The 26098-nt window shown below is 51.4% G+C and overlaps 10 protein-coding genes across 10 annotated transcripts; 4 read left to right on the top strand and 6 right to left on the bottom strand.

The window, feature by feature from the left end:
• Positions 1 to 878: 878 nt before the first annotated feature.
• On the bottom strand, positions 879 to 1088 carry COCVIDRAFT_86892 (hypothetical protein; the record flags this gene model as incomplete). The annotated part of the gene is made up of 1 exon (XM_014705926.1): positions 879 to 1088. The coding sequence occupies one exon, from the start codon at positions 1086 to 1088 to the stop codon at positions 879 to 881; it is 210 nt and encodes a 69-aa protein (XP_014561412.1).
• A 2544-nt stretch (positions 1089 to 3632) lies between these two features.
• On the top strand, positions 3633 to 4158 carry COCVIDRAFT_12145 (hypothetical protein; the record flags this gene model as incomplete). Its single annotated transcript, XM_014705776.1, has 2 exons — positions 3633 to 3726; positions 3875 to 4158. 2 exons carry the CDS (start codon positions 3633 to 3635, stop codon positions 4156 to 4158), a joined length of 378 nt encoding a protein of 125 aa, XP_014561262.1.
• Positions 4159 to 5723: 1565 nt separating this feature from the next.
• On the top strand, positions 5724 to 6038 carry COCVIDRAFT_12144 (hypothetical protein; the record flags this gene model as incomplete). Its single annotated transcript, XM_014705775.1, has 1 exon — positions 5724 to 6038. The coding sequence occupies one exon, from the start codon at positions 5724 to 5726 to the stop codon at positions 6036 to 6038; it is 315 nt and encodes a 104-aa protein (XP_014561261.1).
• Positions 6039 to 7195: 1157 nt separating this feature from the next.
• Positions 7196 to 7703, bottom strand: COCVIDRAFT_87000 (hypothetical protein; the record flags this gene model as incomplete). Its single annotated transcript, XM_014705925.1, has 2 exons — positions 7196 to 7503; positions 7538 to 7703. Coding segments are annotated over 2 exons (474 nt in total), but the record flags the coding sequence as incomplete, so codon positions are not given.
• Positions 7704 to 8803: 1100 nt separating this feature from the next.
• Positions 8804 to 12488, top strand: COCVIDRAFT_86920 (hypothetical protein; the record flags this gene model as incomplete). Its single annotated transcript, XM_014705924.1, has 5 exons — positions 8804 to 8878; positions 9715 to 10096; positions 10259 to 11332; positions 11600 to 12274; positions 12334 to 12488. The coding sequence occupies 5 exons, from the start codon at positions 8804 to 8806 to the stop codon at positions 12486 to 12488; spliced, it is 2361 nt and encodes a 786-aa protein (XP_014561410.1).
• Positions 12489 to 16996: 4508 nt separating this feature from the next.
• Positions 16997 to 18907, bottom strand: COCVIDRAFT_22718 (hypothetical protein; the record flags this gene model as incomplete). The annotated part of the gene is made up of 3 exons (XM_014705798.1): positions 16997 to 18138; positions 18264 to 18396; positions 18449 to 18907. 3 exons carry the CDS (start codon positions 18905 to 18907, stop codon positions 16997 to 16999), a joined length of 1734 nt encoding a protein of 577 aa, XP_014561284.1.
• Positions 18908 to 19558: 651 nt separating this feature from the next.
• COCVIDRAFT_12141 (hypothetical protein) lies at positions 19559 to 20122 on the bottom strand (the record flags this gene model as incomplete). The annotated part of the gene is made up of 1 exon (XM_014705774.1): positions 19559 to 20122. The coding sequence occupies one exon, from the start codon at positions 20120 to 20122 to the stop codon at positions 19559 to 19561; it is 564 nt and encodes a 187-aa protein (XP_014561260.1).
• Positions 20123 to 20423: 301 nt separating this feature from the next.
• COCVIDRAFT_87128 (hypothetical protein) lies at positions 20424 to 20981 on the top strand (the record flags this gene model as incomplete). Its single annotated transcript, XM_014705923.1, has 3 exons — positions 20424 to 20473; positions 20601 to 20830; positions 20929 to 20981. 3 exons carry the CDS (start codon positions 20424 to 20426, stop codon positions 20979 to 20981), a joined length of 333 nt encoding a protein of 110 aa, XP_014561409.1.
• Positions 20982 to 21351: 370 nt separating this feature from the next.
• COCVIDRAFT_22715 (hypothetical protein) lies at positions 21352 to 23823 on the bottom strand (the record flags this gene model as incomplete). Its single annotated transcript, XM_014705797.1, has 2 exons — positions 21352 to 23515; positions 23690 to 23823. 2 exons carry the CDS (start codon positions 23821 to 23823, stop codon positions 21352 to 21354), a joined length of 2298 nt encoding a protein of 765 aa, XP_014561283.1.
• A 1456-nt stretch (positions 23824 to 25279) lies between these two features.
• On the bottom strand, positions 25280 to 25678 carry COCVIDRAFT_12138 (hypothetical protein; the record flags this gene model as incomplete). The annotated part of the gene is made up of 1 exon (XM_014705773.1): positions 25280 to 25678. One exon carries the CDS (start codon positions 25676 to 25678, stop codon positions 25280 to 25282), a length of 399 nt encoding a protein of 132 aa, XP_014561259.1.
• Positions 25679 to 26098: the final 420 nt, after the last annotated feature.

The raw sequence follows: 26098 nt of genomic DNA, 5'->3' as shown, positions 1-26098 counted from the left end.
AAGAACTCCTTTACTTTTAAGCCAAATATCATCATAAATTCTCTTCACTATGCAATATATCTAATCCCTATACCCCTACTAGTTCCTCAAAGACTCACCTCCAATTCACATAAAAAAGCACACACACAGTCAAAATCATCTACCACCACTTCACTCCCCCAAACCCACCTCCCCATACTATCTCCACACAACCACACAATTCCCCAAGCTCCACCCACGTACACACACCCCCTTTTCCACACATAAACCGGTAAAGTAATCAAAACCCCCCGACCAAGTCCTGTCCCCCAAAACAACAAGGATCAAACCTGTACCCCCCCCCCCAACCCTAGTCCCTCACCAGCCCCCCAGAAGGTTAACAGAACGAAAGAAAAGAAAAGGGGAAAGGGACAATAAACAATAAGGTTGTGCGGAAACGGGGGGATGTGGAGACGGGGTTGGGGGGTTGAGTAGTGCGCGGAGGAAGGCGCTGTGATCTTTGGGGAGCTTTTAGGATGGTTTTGGGGGGGGGGGCACGGGAGGGAGGGATGTGGGTTTAGTGTTCTCTCTTGAGTTTGTGAAGGAAGGGGGGGGGGATGAATATAGGATGATTATGGGGTGATGATTTCGGGGTTAAGATGGGGGATGTGAAGAAGTTTGTTTTGTGTTGGGTGATTAGTGATTAGTGCTACATGTGTGTCTGTGGCTATGGTATTCGAATAGGGCTATGAAATGGAGAGAGTATCGAGAAAGAGTGAAAGTGGTTTGTTTGCGTAGACTAGAGTGATTGGGGGGTTTGATCACTTCGTGATGAAAGGACTATACACAAGTGTCGAGCTTGTTTGTCAGGTAGATAGATAGACATCACATGCAATGTATTTCTGCAGTCCTAGATTGATTCACATATGTATGACCATTTGTTGGGCGGCTACAGGGCCAAGAGGCTTGGGTTCCAAGTTCCCCATTATTGTGTAAAGAGTAATCAAATAGAAATGTTTGAGGGGGCCATAATTGAGTGTTCCTACTGTTTCTGAACGAGACTGAAGGACTAACTTGCCAACAAAAGTGTTTTGGTTCAAAACACAGTGTTGCTCGTATGTAGTAGGCATGCATGCTTGCTTCCTTCTGTTCCCCCCTTACTGTATAGGGTAAATCTCCGGACAAAGGGGAGGACGGGGGGTGGAGCACAGGCTAAAGCCTACCCAATACCAACCCAAACCTCGCTGTCCATGATCTTTGAGCCAGTGAGACCCAGGCTGTAAGATCGGCACATGGCTCGGGAAAGTCAACGAGGTTTATCTTGTTCAAGGCGGGGGTATAAGGCCCGATGACACGGCGGATATCAGGTGTCAAATCGTGCCATAATGCCCCCCCCTTCCCCCTCCCACCATCCACCACCCCCATGTCCATGGTCAATAGCCCAGCCGGACCTTGGGTTTTGGGCCCTTAGGCCTTGCTGATGATGAGCACTGGGGGTGGAAGGAAGCAAAAGCCCATTCCCACACTTGCCGGTATTGACATTGACAGGGCAGGGGGAGACCAGAAACAGGCCCGAGACAGGCCGCGCTCGTCCCCTTCCATATTCCCCCCTCCCCTTCAACCCCCCCAGCCTCCCTTCCCCTCCCCACTCTCACCCATGCTCAACACGACGGAGCGAGAACCCTCTGACGAGATCCAATTCCCAACAAAGTGGGAAAGGAAGATGAATGGCTGTAGGAAACCTAGATTTACCTGCCAAAATTTGCTTACTATGGCCCCCCGAGAAGCTTGTTCAACGGGCGTAGATGACAATAAGATTCCTTGATTGCATGCCCGTTCGCTTTGATTACTTACTTTTGGACTTACTTGCGTCAGACAAACAGAACTGACTGATGGGCTGAAAAAAGAGAGGGTCGATGTCGTCGGGTGCCCCACAAAAGACTGCCGAATATGCCTTGTTTATGGCCCCCCTAGACGCCTGGCTGGCTGGGTGGGCTACCCCCATTGACCAGGAACATGCTGCTACAAATACTAGCCAATGGTTGCGCGTAGATTGTCCAAGTCATGTAATCCTTTCCCCGCACACTTGCGTGTCATTCGCTTCACTTGTTTTTTCCTTCGCGTTCTCTTTCTCTCTCTATCTCTGTTCTATCCTTAACATCTTACAGTGGGTCCAGGCGCAAGGGCTCTCTCGTCGGAACTGCGCGGCAGGGCCGAATGACAGCATCAGATTTGCTGATCTTCTTGGTAAAACTCAGTTCCGCGTAATCGGGCTGGGCTGACTTGAGCGGGGGTTGTGACGCGTACATTTGGCTGGGCCGATAGCAAAGGATATCAGGTGGGAGCGGAAGCGAAAAGAAAAGGGTAAAAACAATCAGCTTTGGGTAATTATCGCGTACCGGTACACCCGACAATAAGGGTCGATCGTAAATTAGAGTTGAACCGTTGCATACCCAAAGGTCTTCATGCTATTGAGAATGTTTAGTTTTTGTGGGTACTCGCGACGGGGGAAGATGGAAGGGTCTGGGTACATTGAGAAGTGGACACGAATGCCCTAATGATAATCTTGTTTCGGCACCTAAAGTGTGAGAGAATGGAGCAGACGGAGCCACGTTCCTCGAAGCCTAACAGGCTGCGCGTGGATGCATCCTTCACAGCCCCAAGAATATGTCACTGTCGCGCGTTGCCAAATGCCCTTTTCACCGAGCCGTTCATACAGCACGTCAAGATCAAAAGGGTCACGCGCATCTATGTCTGCTTCTGTTTGGAACCATGATTGCACCACGGTCGAGATTTACTTGAAGTCTTTTGACGCGCATCCGGGGAACAACCCTGTATACAGATGGACACGACAGTTGTGACTTCCGATGAATACCCAACGGGATTCTCGTACAGACGGAAGGAAAGATCGGACGATTTTCGATCCCGTACATGGTTAGGGGAACCCAGTCGAGTAAAGTTCCAGGTCGCCTATACCGGGCTGCTCCCAGCAATATCCCAGTTTCCACCACTGAGCTGTTTTCTTCAGGGAGTCAGGCGATATTTTGCTTAGGCTGGCAATGCATTCCCCGATCGTGAAACGCGAGTTTGAGAACGTTCTCCGATATGTCAGTCAACGTTTGGTGAAACCTTAAAAATAGCCCTCCGCGAGGCTTGGTGTCGTCCGATTCATCTAATGTATCGCGTACTTTTGCGACTATGCGCAGCCATTTGATGAGCCTATCTTTGCATATCCTGAGGATGCAACAGTCTCAGCATCGTGGCGGGAAACAGAGGTGAAGGGAGGGTAGAAAAAAAAGATATTTGGAATTACAGTCTCCCAGCCACCTGTAATAAGTTTCGGAGGTGTTGTGGAGTGACTTTTGCGTTGCCCCCATTTGATTCGCTGGGTGTACTGTTACACGCTATACGCGTGGGGCGTAGAGTGCGGTAGTCGCAATCAGCGCTCCAAGTAGAAAGTGGACAAGGCGAAGATCATGTCTGTGAGACGTCCAAGCGATACGTGTGCTCTTGCAGGAGCATCAACTATAGCGCTTTGTCCTTTTGCACAGGCCGCGCGATAGCTAGTGCTGGCCTGAGGATATATTGGGCTGATCCCGTTTACCTGTACGTTTAGATATCGCGACTCGCGATACTACCCAGATAAGGTAATTCGCCAAGGACGGGATGATGACATGGGCTTCCGTAGTTTGAAACGGAAAAGGGAGGAGATTGAGGCTGTTGCGCGAGGTTACTCGACTCGAGCAACGCGAGCGACTCGAGCAGCGCGTAAGTAGACATGGGCGAGTACAATTACTAAGGACGCATTCTAGAAGGCTGCTAGAAGGCCGCTAGTATCGTGAAACACAGGCAGAGACCAGTCACCAGCACCGTTCTGAGCCCAGGACGAAGACAATATGATGTCAACTTGATTTAGGCATTGTTTGCGGAGAGCGCGCGCTGCTTTCCATCAAAAGGCCCGAATGCAATGTGGTTCGAATCAGCCATGCGACGCATCCGATGAATTGCTTCTTGCAGGATCAGGCAGGAGGGGCGCATGCAATGCGGTATCGAGGGACATTGTGCGAAAAGAAACAACAAGATCTTGACCAGTGGCCGTCGCGCATTGCCATCTTCTCGCCCAAAGCCAGTGTAGAGGGCGTGATAGGCAGCCAAAAGAAAAGGAGGGCCGTATCGCAGTTTCCAATGGGGTGGGCGTAACGTGAAAAATGCGCGAGTTCAGTATCCAGTCAATGGCGCACGACTAATCATGACGCGACGAGTTTCTAATATACGCTCCGGTATTAATCGTCAGAAGATTAGTAGCTGCTAAACATTTTGATTGGTTGTGGCGCCCAGCCTCGTCTACTGTCGTCCGCTGGGCAGGTAGTATATCTTCTTACCATTTTACAAAGCATCTGTAGTGTCCATGTAGAAATCTGCAAGGAATATCGCAGCAGAGTGAATGCGATGGAAGAAGGATGCGCAGGGATGGGTCTAGATGGCTAGTGGGCCGAGGCGGGCCAGATCCTGTTGTCGCAGCCTGCTGCAGCGACTCGGCAGCTAGCGCTTATTGACATCATTGAAAGGACTACTTGGCCTCGTCGATGACTTGCTGCAGCAATCAGCTCATGGCCAAATCTTCCCACTGCCACCAAGTGTCCGTTCCAATCCGTGGCGTCTGCCGGCGTGGTATGCACAGGGTATGTGCGGGAGACCAGCATGACCTTGTCGCAAGTCTGACATATCGGCTGGGATGGTACGGTCCACTTCGTCTCATGATTAAAGCCGGCATATGTCGAGCCAATCAACCGCGTGGCGTTGCCTGTCAGAAATGCCGCTTATGCAGTAACGTTCGCAACTGAAAATTCGGCTGGAGGCATGGCCATTTCAAAGCAGAATGAAGGTCTAGTCCATTTCGCCAATGGCCCGCGAAATTGGAGGTCGTGTCATGACCTCTTTCTTCATCTGATTACGCATGTATACACTGAGTGTGTGTACGGAAATAATCACATGCCTACCTACGCATTGATATATTGCAGTACGTTGAGCATCGTATTCGGCATTCCCGTGCGAAACAAGCACCCCGGTCAGTACGACTAGTCCTAGAAGTTGGGGGATCGGACACCCTCCCAGGCTGCAATGGCAACAACCCTCAAGGGGAAGCAGCGGGAAGCAAGGTCGAGGGGCCCAGGGGATCTTCGCTCCAGGTTCGTGGCTTGGGGTTTTGCGTTACCAAGATTAGTTGTCAAACTGTTCTTTTTTTCTTTCAACGTGGTTGTGACGAGTTGTCGCGCCGTCACTGTTCATTCGTGCGTGTTGGTGCAAGTATGATGAAGCGACAGAGGCCTAGATTTCTCACCATGGCCTACTACTAACTATCCTTGTATACGCGACGGTGTCCGTGGGCATAAATCTCCCGTCACTGGATCGTATTGTTGCAAACATTGTTGTGACGATGGGCTTACATACGTGTCGATCATTTGCCTGATGGACCGAGTCTAGGGTTTTTTGCTCGATAAGCAGTAAATCTCCCGATATGTATACACTGCGGCTGGGGCGATAGCCTTAGTTTTGGTGTGTTTTCAAGAAACGACAGATAAGGCAGGTCTAAAGGATACTGTGCAATCCAGAGACGCACATAGTACATATGTACTTATGTAAGTATGTAGGTAGGGCGAATCGGGGAATGCGGTAGGCGCAGCGGGGTGTGGTGGTGGGTGGTGTGTAGCGATTTTTCTCAGCCTTTTGCGCTAGACAGGAGGCCAACGGGACGAGTCGGATCCATGTGCGGCAGTATCGCACAGCTTGTCCATTGTGATCGTCGACCGTTATTGAGCAGGCCTGCACCCCTGCTTCCCGCGGGTGGACAACGGCCACGACCAGAGTCAGGTATGATCAAGCGTGCCCATGGCCTGTCAGCCATGTATCCGCACGGCAACGGCCAGCCGAGCCTGCCAACGACGGGCATTGGACAAAGACCAGGCTGGCAGCTAGCGAGCGAGCGTTCTCGCAAACGTCACACAAGCAGGATTCGAGGATGCGGTGGGACAGGGGAGCAAGCGATGTGCACGAGTCGCTCGACGGGCCAAACCAGCTGATGGGCCCCCGACATGCACGCCGCCCGTCAGGCCATGGGCTTGCGCTACAGTGTGGAGGAACAGCGACGACTAACCGTCGTAAATGGACTATGAACAGAAAGCCGATGTAACACGGCATGCGTGCGCAAAAAGGTCGCTTACAAGATCGACACTGGACCTGCCAGATGTTGCGCGACTAGTGCAGGCGTGGCCGGCCGTCAATGCGTCAAGAGGCGCCGTGGCGGACCAAGTGTTGAGCGCGTTCAGGGAGATTTGGGCGTGCACAAGGTGAGAGCAATTATCGTCGTCGAGTGTAGAATGCGCAAGACGGCATCAGGTTGACGCTTCGGATCGAGCGCATACGCAGCCGCGTGCGCCAGCCGTGTTCACCGGCGGTGCAGTGGCATTGTGTAGTGCCCGACAAACAAGTTTGGAGCGGCGTTGGAATAGAGTTGATGGTCGCTCGGTACCTGACCTATCTCCCTGGTCGTGAGCAAGGCCAGCAAGCATGCTCCCAGGGTTTCTCCGCACTGCGAACGCCTCGCTCGGAACATTTACGAACCCAGGTCCCATGTCCGCGATCGCGACAGGGAGGGGGTGCTCACGACATGGGACGGCGCGCGCAGTGTTTACCATGGAAGCCGTTCTCGAAGCCTGTCAAGCACAAAGACACAACGAGGGCGAAGGAGGGTCGGCCCTGGATGCAGCGCATTGCTGGTGTCTGTATGTAGGTAACTAGATGCGTACATGGCGCCGTCAGCAGCCGTACGTCTTCTAGGCCAGAAAAAACAATAATAAAAAAGCAGGCTTTAAACGTGCAATCAGGGAAAGATAGGGAGACGAAGCAGTTAATGCACCGAGACGGGCTTTTTTGGGGTCGGCTCGAGCGGTGCAGCAGAATGGAATTGCTCTTACGATGGGCTTCGGCGGCTATTCGCCCCCATTGTTGCAGTAACGTTTCTTGAGGCGTAGTGCGCGCGCTGAGCATAAATTGTCATTTAACTTATTATAGACGCATCGACTCAGGCCCGTAACAGGCAATTCAGCGTACTTGGTCCCCCATAGCCGCATGACCGGGCATTTGCGGATGGCGGACAGGGCTGACGGGGGCAGGCATGATGAAGATGGGCCGAAGACGATGCGGCCACGCCCCTGAGGTCAGATGTTTGTGTTCGGTGTCATGGTTCCGCAGAGCTCGCAGGAGTGAGATGCAACGTCCCAGGGCCGATCAGCGGCGATTGGACCAGGCCGCCCATGACGCTGCTCCCGAGAGGCATTGCCGTGACGAGCATCGCGTGGCCGATCTCGAGTGCGGTACATGGCGGTTGGTGGATGCGGGCGTGCATCGGCCAGTCGCCGTACGCGACGTTGGAGCGAGCAAGTGTTTTTCTGCCTTCACCGGCAGCGGCGGCCAATGGCGGAGCAGAGGGCGGGGCGGCAGAGTGGTGCAACTGCTCAAACGGTCGACTAGCGGCGGTGAATTGGACTCGAGGGCAGGGCGCACACACGCTCACACACACCACACACAGCACGCGGCAAAACTGTGGGAGAATGGGTCAGTGACGCGTCCGATAGGGCCGCGGCGGGTGCGAGCTGTGATCTGAGGGCGAGGATTGTGAGTACAGGCTGCAGGGGCGAAATGAAGGTCGCATGGTGCATTGCTATAGCAGGGCCGGGGCCAGCATGCTATGGTGCTGGGATGCTTACTACAGCAGGCCTTGGGAGTAAGGGAAGTACCGTGGGGTCGCGACTGCCCATCTTGAAGGATTTAGCCGAGCGACAGGGGAGGGAGGGGAGGGGAGGGGCAGGCGCGACCCATGACGGCAGGCAGTAGGCAAGCAGGCAGGCTAGACGTGTGTGTAGTAATGTTAGTAGAAAGTAGTTCTAGTCTTTCTGAGTGCGGGACATGTGCGCGTGCTTGGCAAGACAAGAGCCGGGCAAAAGACGGGTGCGGACAGAAGGGAATGGATGGAACGAGGATTATTATGATTTGACACGACAAGACAGAACAGGAAGAGGCCGCGGGCGTGGGTGAGGAGGGCGTCTGGCGTGTGTGGTGGTTTGGCATACGCCGGCGTGGGCAGCAAGCAAAGACACTAGGCAGAGTTTGAAAATAGAAGCTGCGCTTGCCTTGACCGCCCCATGGCCGCCGGCGACTTCCCCACTCGTGCAGGCGCGGCCGCCACCACTTGAGACGCGTCGTACGTAGGTAAGTAGTGGAAAGAGCAAAGCTAGGCAGAGGCAGTGGCAGTGGCAGTGGCAGTGAATGGGTCACGTGAGGGGGCTCACTGGCTCGCTCGGAAGGCGCGACCGGGTGTCGGGGCAGACAGACAAAGAGAGGCATAGGAGAGCGACAGGGACGGGGACGGGGGGGGAGGTGAAGGAGGAGTATACGCACAGCAGCAGGCCCTTGGGCGCAGCAGCACTCTCAGCATTTCGGCGGCGATCCCTGGTGGCAGAGCCGGGCTGGCCGCTCGAAACAGGACTGTGTCCGAGCGTGCAGCAGACCAGGGACAGGGCCGGCGTCGGGAGCCGTGTTAGCTGTTCCAAGTTGATTTAACGACCGTCTCCACCGCGGCCGCCCCACCGCCTCTGCACTCTCTCACACGCTGCCTGCCCTGGGCCTCGCTCCCATTCCCTAGCCGTCGCTAGCGCCGCCTGCTCTGCGCCTGAAATTGCGCAGGCCACGCTACTGCATCTCTTCGCAATCCTCGTCCATCGCACCAGCGCCCGGACCCTCGCTGCCCGGATCCTTCGACGTCGACTCCCACCGCGCAATCATAACAATGTCGCAGCCAAAAATCCCAGATAGGGCCCGCAACTATAAGGAAGACCAGGCGCCTGTAGCGTCGCAGAAGATGGTGAGTCGACTCTTGCTCCTTGTCCACCCCTACCGCACCACCCTCGCTCCCGCATCCCATCCACGCCCACGCCCTCGCTCTCGCTTCCACCTGCAACCCCGTCGCGACCTCTGCACCCTCGACCGTTGGTGTTTCGACCAGCGCGTCTGAAGCCGCGTCCCTAAAACCCTCGCCGCCGTTGGCAGCTTCATCCTCGCCCTTTGCATCCTGCAGCAGCCACTGCACGCCGCGTCCACACAAACACCCACCACCCCCAGCACCGGCGCCTCTGCTCGCCTACATGGTACGCCCTTCCCGCCAAGCTGCCCTGCTACTACCCAAACCCCCCCTCCCCTGTCACCATCGCTGTCGCTGTCCTGGCTGCTTCTGAAGCCAGTCCGCCGCCTTCTTGTCACGTAACGGCCAGCAGCGGCACCCCGGCACACATAGTGTAGCCCTACGCTGCCCACCGCCCTCCACCGCTCCTCTGCGCTGTCTTGTCAAGCTTGCCAAAAGACCGCCCTGCCTTCATTAGCCTGCCCTTCCCATCCTATAAACTATACCCTACCCTCCTGTCTTTTTCCAGACCCTGCCCCTCGCCTAGGTCTTGTTGCAGCACATCACTGCCCTTACACCCTAGTCTACCAACCAACCACAGCCTCCCCACCTTGCCCCCACCTCCACCAAGCTTCTACCTGCTGCCACTCCCTGCACTGATCATCATCATCACCATACGGCCTTTCGTTTGCCTACCTCGCCTTTTTCTTTTGCTGCCTCTTACCACCACTTGCTTTTTTTCGCCCAATCTTTTTCCATTCTGCCACCTGCAGCCTTACTGACCTGGTCCGTCTTTTCAGCATCACCCACACTCTGCGCAGGGCTTGCCACCGCCAAATCATCTGCCGGTGCACCATCCTAGGCCTGGCGTTGTCCACCAGCACCAGCAACACCACCCCGACTCTCCTCACCAGTCGGTCCCGTCACAGAGCCCCGCACAGGCACACTACCCATCGCCCCAGCACCCAACCCCACAAGGTCCTCCTCAGCACCAGTCGCCCTACATTCAGCAACAGATCCAAAGCCAGCAAGGGCCGCCGCCACCTCCTCCACCACAGCCCCAGCCTCCTCAGCAACAGCAGCAGCAGCAACAGCAACAGCAGCAGGAGGTTCCCTACTACTCGCAGCACCACCCCAGCCCCTACAGCACCAACAGTGCGCCCAGCAACTATTCTTCGTCAGGTATGTTGGCTTTTTGCTTCTTTTCTGATCCTTCAGCTCAGACCTTCCCTGTCAATGCGCGCCACGCGTGCGCGCAAGTGCCGCCTTTATGACGATTAGACCTGGATGCCCCCCGTTGTATATTCCATCAAAATGAACGCGTTGACCTGACTTTTGCTCCAGAAACCCCAGAGCTCATGGCGGCCGCAACGATGAATCGGGGCGGATACCCACCAATCTCATATCACACCCCACAGTCAAACTCGCCAGCTTCTGTTCAATCTCCTCAGCATGACCAGCATGGCAGGCCCATTTACGGGCAACCGCCTAGCCAGATGCCTCAGTCCATGTACTACACTCCATATGCATCTGCGCCAGTTCCCCAACAGTCGCCTTACCAACAGCATCCTTCAAGCGCGCCTCAGCAACCAATGGCCTCACAGTCTCTGCTCATGTCTCATCAGCAAAACCAGCAGATGCAGCACCAACACCCGCATCACCCACAGACCCCGGGAATGACTGGAAGCCCAAAGCCACGAATGTCACAGACGCCGCTCCAAAGGCCGCCATCAGGACTGGGAGGCCCACCTCAAACCACGCCTCAAGGACCCCCTGTTGGTACACCAAACATGCACCCAGGTCCTCCAGGAGGACCCAACGTCAACCCTAACGCTGCGCCTGGTCCCATTCCTGCAACCACTCCCTTGGTTGTTCGACAAGACCAAAACGGCGTTCAATGGATTGCCTTTGAGTACTCGCGCGACAGGGTCAAGATGGAGTACACGATCCGCTGTGACGTCGAGTCTGTCAATGTTGACGAGCTTCCTCAAGACTTCAAGACTGAGAACTGTGTATACCCACGCGCCTGCTGCGCCAAGGACCAGTACAAGGGCAACCGTCTCCACTACGAGACTGAGTGCAACACTGTTGGCTGGGCTCTTGCACAACTCAACCCTTGCCTACGCGGAAAGCGTGGTCTTATTCAACGCGCCGTCGACAGCTGGCGGAACAGCAACCAGGACCCGCGACTGAGGAGTCGTCGCGTGCGCAGAATGGCCAAGATGACCACGAGGAAAGCCCAATCGGCTACACATGGTAACCACATGGCTGGACCAGGTGGACCAGGTGCGCCCGGGGTTCCCAACTCTGCCGGACTAACTGCACCACCTCGACCAAATATGGGCATGGGTGGTCCCCAGATGCATCATCACCATGATGGGCCAGGAGGGCCTCACGGAGGACCGGATGATGTTAGCGGTATGTTTCACCAGATGTGATGTGATAAAGCGTAATTGTTGTTGGTTGTTAAATGATACCTCTTGTCGTTCTTTCACTGCATGTATATTATTACACTCTTTGATGTAATACCCCTTTCGATACTACCTACCTACCCCATGCATGTATGCATATACCCACACGCACATAGTCACCATATGGTTGTTGTTTTGTTCTGCGCGGGATGATTTTGGAAAAAAAGTATGACCTTTTTGTTCGGACGTGCAAGCTAACTTTCTTTGTGTACAGCCAATGAATACGGTGAATCACATACTCATCACCACCAAGCGCCAAATGGTCAACAATCGCCCCCGGATGTGCGCACAACGCAGAATTTCTACCCTAACTTCCCTGCCAGCGATTCCGCTGCGGGAACGGGTGGTATGCCGCCAATTCACGACGGATTAAGTCACCCCCCGCCTCCACCTCATGCGGCAGGTGTAGCGGTCTCAAAGCAGCAGGAGCAAGATGAAGAAGAACGCAAACTAGCCATTTTTGGCGACCTACCTGACTCCAAGCGTCGCAAGTTTATTCTCGTCGACGATGCGCAGCGAGGAACTAGAGTGCGCGTGCGAGTTACTCTTGACACGGTCAAGATGGAAGAGATGCCAGACTCCTACCGCAAGTCCAACTCCGTCTTCCCGCGCAGCTACTTTGCTATGCAAATGACATCACCGCCTGCAAGCCCCCGTGGCAGCAAGGTCTTTGCTGATGAGCCTGATGTCGAGGACGACCCCAGCTTTCCCTTGGCTGGTTCTACCATTGTGCCAGTACCAACGCTCGATGGCGAGGCGCGTGTACCGAAGCCGCGGCTTACTCGTTCGAAGCGATCCAAGGAAATTACTCTCAATGACCTTGGATACCGCATGAGCTGGAGCCAAAGTCGTGTCTTCGCTGGGAGGACATTGTTCCTACAAAAGTCTCGTAAGTAACCAAGTCGCGACCCATATATTCAAGAGGACGGATGTACTAACCGGTGATAGTTGATGCTTACCGCAACAAGATGAGAAGCAGCATGATGGGTCAAGGCCAGGATGTGGCCCAAGTAGCTCCGCACTTTGAGACCCGCGTCGGAAAAAGACGTTGGAACGAAAGAATCGAGAGGGTCAAGAAATCGAGGCGCGAGGGCTCTCCTTAAGAAGTCTCCGGCCGCATCACCGAAATTGATGCCCTGGTTGCAAGCAGCCGCCCTTCTGACCCACTTTTCGGCACTTGCAGGGAGCCCCTACGAACGACCGGGGTCAACCACACTTTTCGACCCTGTATTGAATCCTTCATGATTAACCCGGCCGTTATCCCCAACCAAGTTTCACATCAGCTGCTTTAGGTTTCAGACCGCTGTCATCTGTCTGCCAACGTCTGTTTCCTTTTCGAGCATCCTGTTTGCACCGTCGCTTGTCATAGTCGAGCAGTGCTTTTGATACCCCGTCTGCAAGTTATGACCTCTTGCGACATCCCAGTCTGTCTCTTCATCTCTGTTCTCATTTACATACTGTTTGCCGGACAACAATGCATGTTCTTTGTGCATACCAATCTCGTCGGCGCTCATGGTATAAAAAAACGGGATTAACGGAAAGCATTGGAAAAGCATGACTCGAAGCGTCTGAGATAGGAGTTTTTTTTTAAAACAGGTTACGACTGTCTGTCCTTTTTGGCATGTATGTTTTTGCACTGCGATTGTTTTTTATTGGAATATAACTGTAGATCTTATGAGTTGATAAATGGTACTGGTATCAAAGTAAATATAATAGACGTGTTTTGTTGAAAAGAAAAATATCAAAATCAAAAAAGAATAGTAATCCTTCGGTTCTACCACCTCTTCTTTTCCTTCACCCTTGTTCTCTCTTTTCCACCCCTATCTCACTCTAAAAAATCTGAACCCGTCCACTCGGACACACATAAAAATAAGTTTTTCACTAAACCAGGTTTGATTGCCCTTTTGCCCCATTTTAACCTTTGAGATAAGCATGCATCCCCCAGACTTTATCGGCTTCATGCAATCTTTTGCCAGTGCAATCCCCATCTCACCCCGGAGTGGTCTGATTTTTTTTTTCCTTTCTAATCCATTTTCAAACTAAAATGAAAGGAGCATAGGGTAATGGGGGAACAAGAGTGTTTGAGAATACCCGGGATGAAAGTGTTTGGTTTATTTATCTGACATGAGCATGATGATGAGCGTGTGTGTGAGAGAGAGACAGAGAGAGAAAGAATCAACAGGCAATTGCCGAACTCTCTACCATAGCTTGATTTCTGTGCCATGGCTTTTTGTTAATCTTACATAAGTTGTATATGTTGGTTGGGTATGTAACTTAAAGCTTACTTTGACTTATTTACCCTAGCCGCTTCGTCCGTCTGCCTGCGATCCATGCCGCTGTTGTTCATTCACACGAAAAGCGGCCACTGAATAGAACGGGGGGATCCCTTCACCCGACACTCCCCGTCAACCGTTTTTTTAGCCGCGTGGAAGTTTGCATTGCAGAGAGAGGGGGGGGGGTGGAAGGGATGGGGGGAACCCTGGGTGTTTAGTGGAGTGCGGGATAGTTGCTTGTCGAGTAAGACATGCCTCTCTTTCTTGCTCCCTTTGGGGGATTGCGTTGCTTTGTAATATATTGCGTACAAAAAAAAACACAATGCTGTTTCTCTAAAATTCTTTGTACATGAGGTACGTGGAAGATAGAGAGATATGTGTACATATGACTTTTTGGCAATGTCACAAAGTGGGAGTTCAATGAGCAGCGCTCTCTTCGAGCAAAAAAAAGCCAAGGGGTTAGAACGCAAAACCATAGGTAGACCCCTGCAATCCAACTTTCCCGTTCCTATCTTTTTTTCACACCTTTCGTTCCACCCCGCTGCTCTTCCCCACTCTGGCATATAAGCGCTAGCGCCCTATCGACATGGATGATGCACAGCACAGCATTGCGAATGCGAAATAGCCGTTTTTTTCTTCTCGTTCTCGGAACGGAAGGGGAAATGGTCGTGGGGAAGAGGTTTCGTCATCATGAATCGCCCTTTCTTTTTTCTTCTTTTGGGCGTTTTTTATTTATTTGGGGGCCCTTGCTGGGATGCGAGTACTTGTGAATTATACGCGGACGAAGTGAGCGGAGGGGGAAAGGTTGTGGAAGGGGTAACCTTGGATTCGTGGGAGAATGTGGCGTCACGGGATTGATTTGGAAAGAGGGAAAAGAAAAAAGGGGGGAATAGTTGCAATGGGGACTAGGGATTACGGATGGGTGAGAGTCAGTTCTCTCCTTCCTTTTTCTGAAGGAGTTTCTTTTTTGCTTCTTGCCTTGAGTTTTGTGGCTTTCTTTCTTTTTCGGGTCGCGATTCATGGGCTTTGGGAAGAGGGATAGTATGGTTGGTTAGTCTGGCGTTTTCCCTTTCACTCAACTGCCGGAGGAGACTTTTGCGCCTCGTTTAACTAAGTTTTGAAATCAAAGCGGTTTTTTTGATCTGTCAACAAGCGAGAAAGGCTAATTGCCGTAGATACGGTTATCCTTTCTTTTTTGCTCGGCTTGGGTTTAATCTATGGGTGAGTGACTCGAGACTGCGCAATGCGGCGAAATAACTATTGGTAGTAGCTCTGCGTAAGCTTTCTCTCGGTCTGGGCTTAACAATGCTGACGAATATGCTCGTCGTCCGCATATCTGGCTTTAAACTGCTCCATCTGTTTTTCTTGGCTCTTCGAATATCTTGCTCTTTTCTCCTTGTCCTGATCGCGTGGTTCTTGATGCCTAGCTAGGTATGAAACGCGAAGCATGACGCGACTGGCCTCGCGTGATGCTAGTATCATCGTAAACAAGGCCATCATCGCAGGTACGCTTAGAGAGAGGATCTCCGCCTCGTGCTAGCGATTCAGACATGATACGATGCCGACGGCGCACGCAACACAATCCCGAACCGGCACTTTGAGTACCCGCGTGCCGCGAACCTGGGCCCAAGGACGAGGAGACCAGAGGGAAAAGGGCCATATCGGCGAGGAAAACAGTTGCGCCGAAGAACCAGCGTTCGGCCACTCAATCCCCATCTTCTTATTCGCCCCGAACAATGCTCCGCGGTATAGTACAGCAATGCGGGTTCCCACTTCTCACGCACACATATGTCTTGAATGCGCACATACACACACAGACAGATTTGCATACTCTTGGCAATGACGCGTTGCTGCTTTGCGACCCCATCGCCGAACCGCTGCCTAGCGCGCCCGCTCGCTACGCAAAGGGCAGGAAAAAAACGGTTTTCCCACACCCACCCACAACACCCTTGTCCTTCTCGTCCACCACCCCCGTAACAGCAAATCGCCTAGTGCGTGCAGTGCCGCAACGTGCTCTAGCACCAATCTACTAACTGCCCGCTAAGCGGCAATTCCTCCGCATGCATGTTTGCGTCTCGTCGCTAGGTAGGTAGAACCCGTGTCGAGGCGCGTCGTGTGTGCGGAATACGAATGCGGTTGTTGATTTTTTTGTTGAGTTTTGGCAATAAGACGAAACAATACATACTACATACTGAAAGTAGCAGGTGTTACGTGAAATAGGGGAGGGAGAGAGAGAGGAAAAGAACAAGGCTGAGGGGGCATTACGTTCCCCCCCCCCAACGGCTGGTACCGCCCGAAGTTCTCCCACACTAGCTTACCATGTTCTCCTTTGCACTAAGTAGAGCGGGCCCCGGTGAGATAGACGCTTGGGTAACACCACCCCAAGATTGCACTACAAGCGAGGTAGATTGTGCAAGAGAGAAAAAAGAGGATGCGGAGTTTGTTTTCTCTTTCTCTCTATTCGCTAAGGCGTGTGAGCGCGTGAGCGTGTGGGGGTGAGAATTAGGCACCGAAAAAGGAATGTAGGAGGTCATGATACGACTACGCTTGGTAGTTCTTCGGGACTATGTAAAATGACATGGGGGCCTTAACATACAGAATACGAGACGGTGTTTTACGGGTACATGTGTGTGTGCTCGGCCTGACTTTCTTGGCAGCTTGCATGGCGGAGGATTTACATACATACATGTGTCTGAGTGTGTGTGTGTGTGGAGAACAGTTCAGCTGAGCTGACATGCAAGAAGGATGGTGGATGGAGATAGAATAGGGCAACGAATGGGGGACAGGAACGCGTTCGAGGATTCATATTGCGATCGACAATGAGTTTTGTCTAGACTTTTTTTTCGCCTTCATCGTGTTCGGTTGCCTTTTGTAATGTGTGTATATGTCAGCTACTCGTGTGAGATTCTTTCGTCACAATCTGACATGTGTCGGGGGATAGTCATGGTCTGTCCACTGTTCGATATTGAGGGTGTGTAAGTGGCTGGAATCGAGTGCCGTGGACGGCAGTCGTAACTTTGTCTACCTGCGGATAGTGAGAACAGCGGCTATACTCCGGATGTAGATCAGTGACAGATAATTTTGAGATGTGCAATGAATTTCTGTACGACGAGAGATGAAGAGATGGAAAGAGTGAATAATTTTGTGTATACCATTTGACAAGTTACGCTGTGTTCGATGCTGTAGATGCTACATAGTTGTCAGAAGAGACAAGATGTGTACAATCCACTGGTATCGAAGCGTTGATAGAAAACACAGCTGCTCTAAGATGCCTGAGACCCAAGGAACGCCTAGAAAAAAACCCATCTTCATTAGTGACCGTCCTCTCCACATAGGTATCAAGGCCAGTGTTCTCTCCTCTTGATGCGAGGCTTTGTGCTACTGCACTGCTCATCTGTTGGAAATACTACACCATTGACAAACTTATGCTTACTGGAGTCTGACTCCAAAGGAAATGGGTTTCTGCCATCTTCCTCTTTTCTTTCTATCGTAGTTTTGACAATTCGGCGCCGCCCAGGAGCCCTGACGCTCTCATCATCTGAATCGTCTGCAAGCACATCTACTTCCTCTCCAACATATTTGCTGGGAGGAGCTGGGGTAATGCTGATTCTCTGTAGCCCACTGCTCATCTTCTCAACACTGGTAGCTTTGTGGCCGCCTTTCCCATTGCCTGTGTTGGTGTGTTCGAAGAACTCAGGGCTTTGTTGACTAATCTGGGCGATCTTTGCGACTGCGTTGAGCTTGGCTTTTCGATTTGAGTATTTTGCAGCGATTGCTGGAGTCGGAACTGCAATGATGTGGTTAGTCGAATCCGAAGATACGGCGACAGGGACATTTAGTGTACCTGACTGAGCAGTGCTGTTCAATGTTTGTGATGATAATGCTGCTGCTTGGCTGTTTGCTCTTACTTTCGATTGCGGATTGATCTGAAATCCAAAGCGATTCTTCTGTGTACGAGATAGCCCACTTGTAGCGGCAGAGGTTATAGAAGGCCCCAATTTTGCCCTCTTGGTGCTCGTTCTCTTCTCTTCTTCTTCTTTTTCTGAGGATGATGCCTCCTCATCGCTAAAGGATGAGCCATCATCACCATCTTCGTCACCAGCTTCGTTACCGTCCTCATCACCATCTTCGCCACTACTGATGTCGATTACTTTTCTTTTGCTCTTCCTGGCAAAATAGGAACGTAAATCATTTGTCTGAGAAGTGGCTGCGGTGCTACACTGATTTGGCGTAGTATTTGAGTCGTGTGTGCTAGATGTTGTCACCTGGGAGCTTCCTCGGATATCGCTGTTATTTTGGGCGAGAGGGTTACGTATGACTGGGACCAAAGGTCTCTTGAAAGCATTGCCTAGGAGAGTCGATTTTCGCGCTCTAGTGGTGATACCTGGTGGTAAAGAGGGGCTATTTTGAGATAATGGAAGCACGTTGTTGACGTGCTGCTGCGACTTACGTGTGCCCTGTTCTTTAACATGCGCTGAATCTGTGAGAATGTTAGCTTTAAGTTGAAGCCTGAAACAAGTCGTGACTTTCCTTGAGCAGCATCTGCTAGAGACCCATCTCTATCTGACATCTCAAAATTTCCTTGTGGTAGTGGAGTTGTGTTACGTTCTGTTTGATCTGTAGAAACATTCGCATTATTAAGAGTGGTGGTGCGAGCTCTCTGTTGCTCTCCCAAGTTCCGCGGTGACTGTGGCAGCACATTTTCTCTACGCGTAGGCTTTGAGGCTTCTGGTGAGCACTAGAAGCGTTAGTGCATAAGAAGTAAAGTTTCAGCAGAGCCATGAATGTACCTTGGATTTCTTGGAGTTGCCTCTAGGCAGTGCTGGAGCTGGTGCTGGTGCAGATGTTGATGACCCTGGTACGTTCCTTTGTTCTAGAAAAACTAGCTCATCGTCATCAGAGTAAAGATTGATGACATCAGTGATAGTCTGTTTAACCAGGCGTGTCTGAGGCGTGCTTGTGTATGGTGAGGTCTTGGAGGTGGACGCCGGTGTCTGCCTAGGTCTATCACCACTCTTCTTTGGCAGCACAGTTCCTGAGCTGTTTGCCTGCTCATTGTTCAAAAGGTCGTTCTTCTCACGTTGATGCGTAGCAATGAGATCTTCTCGCTTCTTCTCGATATCTTTGAAGAACTTAGCTTTCGCAGCTTTAACTTCGTCCTGGAAATTCTGTAGCTCAGTTATCTGCTTGTTACGAAGAGCAATCCACTCAGCGTTTCTAGGATCTGAAGGTGTAAGATTTAGCGACATAATGACAAGAGAGACAGAGTTTGAGGTAAGTATTAGTAGTAAATGGAGTAAGAGGGTTAATCGCGGCAGGTGAGAGTGGCCAGAAAAAAAGTAAAGTTGAAGTGAAGGTGAGTTGTGAATCTACTTTTACTAACTATGCGAAGCCCGCTAGCAGCTCTAGCACTAGTGAAGTGAAAGTAAGAGAAGAGCCTCTAATAGGTATGCTGCATTATGAAGTGAGAACACCTATGTTAAAGTATTCAGCTGTAGGAGTCTCCATAGTAATTATTGAGGTACATTATTGCCAGGTTTGCTCTATTGAAGGGTTCAAGATGCCAGTCTCTGGATGTGAGAATAGCCACTTTGCCGACGTTTGCTCTCTTAGCATACGTGGTCAGATTCAGCAGTCATACTGGACAGACTGCTTTTCTCCTAATGACACCTACGGAATTTTGCAGTGGGCGCCTCTGTGTATCTTTTTTTACGGTGCTTCTTAAGCAATTATATAGTAGATTCTGAGCTTTACGAGTTTATTCCCGAGGTTTTCCTTGCATGCCATCTCGAGCCAAGGTCTCTTACTTAAATCATTATACGCTCTAGATGTGTTGCAAGCGCTTATAGCATAGTAAGAGCTATATTTAATTTCTTTTCCCTTCTTCTACTCTTCCCTCTTTATAGATATTTCTTTGCTGCTGTGGCAACTCTTTGTCTGAACACTGGACTCTTAATAACCTCTCCATTTCCAACCGCGAAAAAAGGGTTCATGATAGTTTTGACCCACGCCTCATACACATCGACCATGAAGTTCTTAACAGCCTCCTCGGTGGCGGGACTACTAGGGTTGTACAGTCCGGCACCTCCACCAAGTGCTGCTCGTCCACCAGCTAAGCTTCCTCTGACACCTCCAGCACCTCCACTTGTGAGCCCTAGGCTTTCATCGCGTGGCCTCGTCAGGAGCAGAAAGCGTGTGTTTCCGCCTGTTATCCAGCATGACACATAGCAGTTCTGATACTTGTCGATATGCTTGAGGTACATTGGTGCAGAGCCGCTAGACGTGGAGGGACCCCATTGTACTTCTTCGACTATGTCGAGCGCAGAATGCAGGATGAATGGGACAAGGGCGCGTTCGCCTGGCGTGTAATTTGCAACACCAGTTCCACCGCTGCGGGATGTGCCAAAGTCGTGGGTAAACAGGGGAACGTCAAGAGGTGAGAGTATTGAGAATGTGTACGACATGGTGGAGTGTTGTGAATGCGCGCACGAATGCGCTTGGTGTAGAGGCTTGTGGTCCGATAGGATTGTTCTACTTTATGGTACAGTGACACCTTTTCCGTCGTGTATAAAAATCCTCCTCTGGTTGTTTGTGATTCGTAAATTCGTGAAGTTGGTGATAGAGTTAAAGTTGCAAGGGGAACGAAGTGGTGCTGAGCTTCCCCACGCTAACCGGGATGTTCGCCAAGAAGTCCGCGGGAGTGTCTGCGCAGAATATCGCGACTTCAATTGCGCAAGCCCGGCCTCTCGACCCCAACACATCAACATGTTCGGTCCCTTCCGCCTCACAAATCCGCTGTCGGGCGGTCTGCTATGGTGCGTCTCTCCACGATCAATTTACCCGCGCAATCGCTCGCCCCCGCCACCATCGATCATTTCCGCCCTCACTATTGCCATTTCTCACAGATTGTGCCCGGTGACGAGACACTAACGTGGAACACAGGAAAGTGCCATGGCGACTCTCCAGGCACCAAAAGTACCGCCATCGTGAGCGTCTACGACATGTCGACTCCGTTGTCTCCACTCTCGATACCGCACTACGACGAATGGGCCAAAGCATGAAGAAGGTGGAGCGCTGGAAGACAGAGATGCCGACTGAGGAGGAGATGCTCCCAAAAGACAAGTACACTGTTTTTGACCGGAAAGTAAAGAGGTATCGCAAGGGAATACATAGTAAGTGGCATACACTACGGAATTTCGCTACAGACGCATTTGGAGGATCAATGAAGGACATGGGAAACCGCCTAAGGATATATTCTGACGATCTGCAGAGGTTCCCAAGTGGACGAGGGTCAGTCAGCGACTCAATCCTCCAGGTTTCTAGATGGCCATCATGGCAAAAGATGGCAAAATATTGTACATTTCACTGTTACCATACGGATTGCATTCACGGCGCTGTGGAAAGGTGGGATTATAGTGTATATGATCTTGCCACCTCAAAAACACACAAACTTAGTTTCTCAGGACCCAGCTCTTAACATATGAATCTTCCGCAGTGAAGTATTTCCGGTACATCAATTGCTGGTGTTCGTGTTTCATGAATATGGTATTTTTATACTCGGTTCATATCAGATATTACCTCTCCATCCCACCTTGCGTATGCGAGAATTCCAAGCAAACATATCAACCAGCACAAGAAGTCCAAAAGCGCCTCCCCAGCAGTAATCAAGTCTCGTAGTTTCCCCCCTCTATCATTAGAACAACATGCCTAGCTCATTAGAGTCGACTATTCCGTCGATTCCGAATCCTTGAGCATTCCACCCCATATCGAGAGGGAGGAACCCATTCCATAGCGCAGCATCATCAGCCGCCGTATTGTTTCCACCGCCATGTACAGCAAATTCATTGACAGCACCCAAGTCTGTCCAGCCAAAATCACCCATCTGCTCTGTAATTGCTGGGCTTCCACCTGTGCCATTACTACTGGCTTGTGGACTCGTTTGATTACCCAGAACCGGATGCTGTGGGAAGCCGTTCTGATCTACTGGTGTGCTGGCAATATGTGTACCAGGATGGTGAAATGCGGAGCGATTTGCTTTATCCTTCTTCGGTACCTTGGCCCAGAGCAGTTTGAGAAGCTGAGAATAACGAGAACCTGGGTGCTGGACGCCGCTTCCGGACCCAACAGCACTACGTTGTAGACGAGCTACCGTTTCGTTGATCATGGCGCGGATGGCACGATCCTCATCTGCGCTGATGACACCAGTACAGCGAGCACGATAGAGGAAGACGCCTGCATAAACCAAGTAGAGATAGTATCGAAGTGGCATGAACCGCAATGAGCGCTCAGGATCTACAAAGTTGTTGACAGTTGTGAGAATGGCCTTTGCAGAATCAAGACCTTCATAAATGAATCGTGCGTCGCCCACAGCTCCTACATTGTTAACAAAAACGCGCTGGGGTGCTTGCATGCGGCCTATGTCGGTATTGGCTGGAGCACCAGCTGGGGAGTCTGTGGATGCTGATGTTGAGGGCAGGGCTCGAAGGACAGTAGCTTGAAAAGCAAACGCATTGGTGTATAAACGCAGATAATCGTACGACATCAGTAGACATGCTTTGAGAGGTGGTGAGCATGTCAGGGTGCCCCACACGCTCTTCCAGCCGTACATGGCTGATCGGAAATCGTCAATAAACTTGATGTAGCTGCCGCTCATCTGTGAGCGGAAACTTGAGCTAGGATTCGAGTACAGCGTATCATGCACGTTGCTGAAGAGCTGTGTAAGTTCCAGGTTGGCCTGAAAGATGGAGGCGTGGTCTTCTTCATTTGGATTCTTAGGGATCAGCGAGGGGTAGTCCTCTCTTCGCAAAGTCGTTAAAGGCCCAGGACCACGAGACCAGAACGCCTTTCCGATCCTAATGCTAATATGACGATCGGAAACGTATGCTGCTGTCCATATGAGGCGCTTGCGATGGTGGTCTTCATCCTTGTATTGGTCCACGAAACGGAACGAGTACCGATCCAGCGCGAGAAAGTACGCAATTCTCAGAGCAAGGCCAACGTGCATCCAGCTTTCCTTGTCTTCTTCGCCTTTGCCAACTTTCCCAGAACCGCGCTGGGTATACGGTGCCCATTCGGCTAATAGCAGGAGAGCCTCTACTGCTTCAATACCAGCATCGCCTCCTGCAGCGAGTGCAGAAACTAGATTCTTCATATGCTCGGAACATGCTTCGTATATGTGCGGCTCATCGACGAGATCTTTAGAGGCAATTAAGAGGATAGCAGTAAGGAGGTGCTGCTCTTTAGTCACCAGGTCTGAGAGACGAGAGGTTTCAAAAGCATGAGCCGGAGCAAGAGGGTAAAAGGGATGATACTGCTGTTGAAATCGAACAAGCAGCTGGGAAAGCGAATGTACAGTAAGGATACCCCGGTCTAGCAACGGGTAGGAGAAGGAAATTGGTGGCGCCGGCATGCTGAGAGATGATCCTCTGGCATGCGGAATGCCGTTACTGTTTCCATTGTTCTCTTCGTTCGAGCTCGATTCCCCAGCAACCCTGGCTAGTATGCCCAGGGCATCAGACGGATTCTGAAGATTCGAGAAAGGGAGTTCATCCGTATTTGACGAGTCTGACTGAGCGGCCTGAAGTTCTTCGCCGTATTGCGGTTCAACAGTGTCTTGCGACCATGTGGTTCCGAGATTGCCCAAAGTATGGAAGCTTCTTTCTGGCGCATTCGCCGGGAGCGTCGGCAATGGCTGCTGTGGTTGCGCTTCCGGCTGCGACTCAGACTGCTGCTGTGGTTGCGATTCGTCGACGCGTTTCTTTTTTCGCTCCCGCCGTCCGCCGCGATTGCTACCGCCTAACACGCATTCGAGGTTGTCGCGCTTACATCGAAGGCACGGAATAGAGTTGTTTGAATCTCTGCAGCAACGTGTCAGTCCCGGAACATGTATGCTGAGCTTTTTGTATTGTAATTCGAGGCCGGCTTGTGTGGTTCAGCTTTACAGATCATTTGCGCTGGATTCTGTACATGCGCATGCTCAGATGTTCAAGCCAACCTCAATGCGCGAATGCGACAGGCTGTCAACCACTTACAACAAACAGCGACTCTTCCTCTTCCTGCAATTCAAGCATGCGATCTGCGTCCTTTTGATCTTTGAAGCTTCGTCTTCATCCGGGTTGGTGGCCGCCTGTGCGCCGACAGGCTGTTGTGGGGCATTTGTTTCCATGCCGCATTGCGAGTTGGCGTCTGGTGTCGGTGTTTGAATCTGTCGGGGACTGGGGAAAACGCGGAGACGCTGTCAACGGGGTATCGCTCCTGTTTCGGGCCGAGATGGACTTTGTGGCGCCAGAGCCTGGGACTCCGCCCGACAGCATTCAATGGCATCTCCTTACTGTACGTGACCTGAGCGTGGCTGTCATTCGATATTGTGGCGTCAACACTGAGTCGCATTTGCGATTGAGACATAGGGTACTCTCTCAATATTTACACCACAAGAAGACAGACACACCCTGCACTCTGCTGAGAGGAGTGGTCAGATTCCAGGTTCGTCGCATTCCACAATGAAAATTCGACAATCTATGATTTTGGTTTCCGAAAGTCTTCAACAAAACAGGGCTCGGTGGTGTAGTTGGTTATCACGTCAGTCTAACATCCTGTTAGGCACACTGAAGGTCCCGAGTTCAAACCTCGGCTGAGTCAAAGCCGGAGCTCCTATGAGCTTCAACATCTTTTTTGCTAGTTTAGGATCATCTCCATGGTAGTGGTCGTCGTCGTCGTTCTAGTTGGAAAATGTTTTTTTGCAGGTCTAGGCGCTTGGACATAACGCGCTACCAGCTTCTGGTGCACAGTCTCTTTCGTGAGGACATGGGTTTGTCCCGCTCAACCGTAATAAACTCCATACATGTGTGTACGGTTTCTAAATGAGATTTTGACACTTGTTTGAAGTCAGGTTCGGTCCCAGATAGTATTCCGAGTAGGACCGATCGGCAAGCAATGTTACTTTTTTCAAGGTTGAATTCCAGTAGACATTTGACGTATGCCTATGACGTAGTTCCCGGACTCGATAGCGAAGAATTTGACGTAAACTACTGTTGACGAACAAATTAACGTACTACACATGGAACAACACGGTGCAGTACATATGGGCATACATACATGATAGATGCTCGGAAGAGATCCGGTGTGACGAAACCGTGCATTGCTATTGTAGTGAAGGCATGTCCTTGAGCATTGCCACCCAATCGTATAAATTATTCTAATAATAGCATAAACCTTGTCAGAAATCTCAGATGTATCGAGGTTTCCTAACATGAGACATGAATGTGTGCACAGAGAGATTCTACTTTCTACGGGCAAACCGCTTTATGACGGCAAGGCGATAAGCTGACAGCAAGATATACAGAACCCATGAATGGACTACAAAGGACTAGTTCGGTTAATTGAAATTTGTGAAAAAGAGTTCGTTGGAGTATATCCAACCCAGTAGAGAGACCAGTTCTTAGAGGTGATAGGAGGATGCAACAAAGTACAATTGAAATCATGTAGATCAGTGCCCAATAGTTCATATGCAACTACTAGGCCATATATAAAACCATCATATGATACCAAGAAAGAAGATCTCATTCATCAGCCGGTAATGATATTTTTAGCGTTTGTTCTACCATATTGCAACCCCGCCGCTCTCACCACTCCAGACTCAAGGTATCAGCCCAACTGCCCTTCTTCTCAATCTTGAACGCACTCTCTATGTTTCCAGATCCGAGATCTGCTCCGTAGAAATGAGCAAAACACCCTCGCCCGACCTCCTCCCACTTCAGCTCTGCCGCTTTATCCGAATGGACTTGCCCGTCGCCATCGGTTCCTGCGGCCAGCACTTCATACCGGATCTTCAGAAGCCACAATTCTGAGACGTCACCAAAGAATTTATCAGCGGTACCGGGCACTTGGTCGGAGGTGGAGAGATGGATGTAGCCATCGGTGCGGTCGAGGTCCGAGAGCGGGAGACGGGTAGGGAGCGGTGAAGGCGGGGCGCTTGGAAGAATCTTGTACAAGAAGGTCGGTAGGGGCTCAGGCGCTGGCATGTTTGCTGACGGTCCGCGTGATGTGGCAGAGGCAGCCTTTGTGCTCACCGGCAGCGTCGAGTATGCAAAGCTTGGCTGACGATAGACGTCACAAGAGAAGCCAGATTCATCGCGTCCAGAAGACAGATGCCTGTGTTTTGCTTGTGATTGGCGGGGCGAGATTACGTGAGGGACGCGAAGGTCCACCCCAACCACGGGTAGAAGATGGCTTTTGAGCGCCACAATTCTGACCCTGAACAGGACCGGGTAGCCGACAACATGGACAAGTTGTTTCTTTTTCCACACAGCCTGCACGTCGAAGGTAACGTTCAAAGTGGAGAAAGCTGCCCGACGCCTGGTCGTCCCTGTTGCGTCACTCGGACCACACCCACTTGAGTTGCAAGGCGACCCGACGATTGGACCACGCGACAAAGATATATT

Source organism: Bipolaris victoriae (genome assembly GCF_000527765.1).
Source record: "Bipolaris victoriae FI3 unplaced genomic scaffold scaffold_6, whole genome shotgun sequence".
Classification (NCBI taxonomy): domain Eukaryota; kingdom Fungi; phylum Ascomycota; class Dothideomycetes; order Pleosporales; family Pleosporaceae; genus Bipolaris; species Bipolaris victoriae.
The sequence above is the reverse complement of the archived record's forward strand: the minus strand, read 5'-3'. Positions and strand labels throughout refer to the sequence as shown.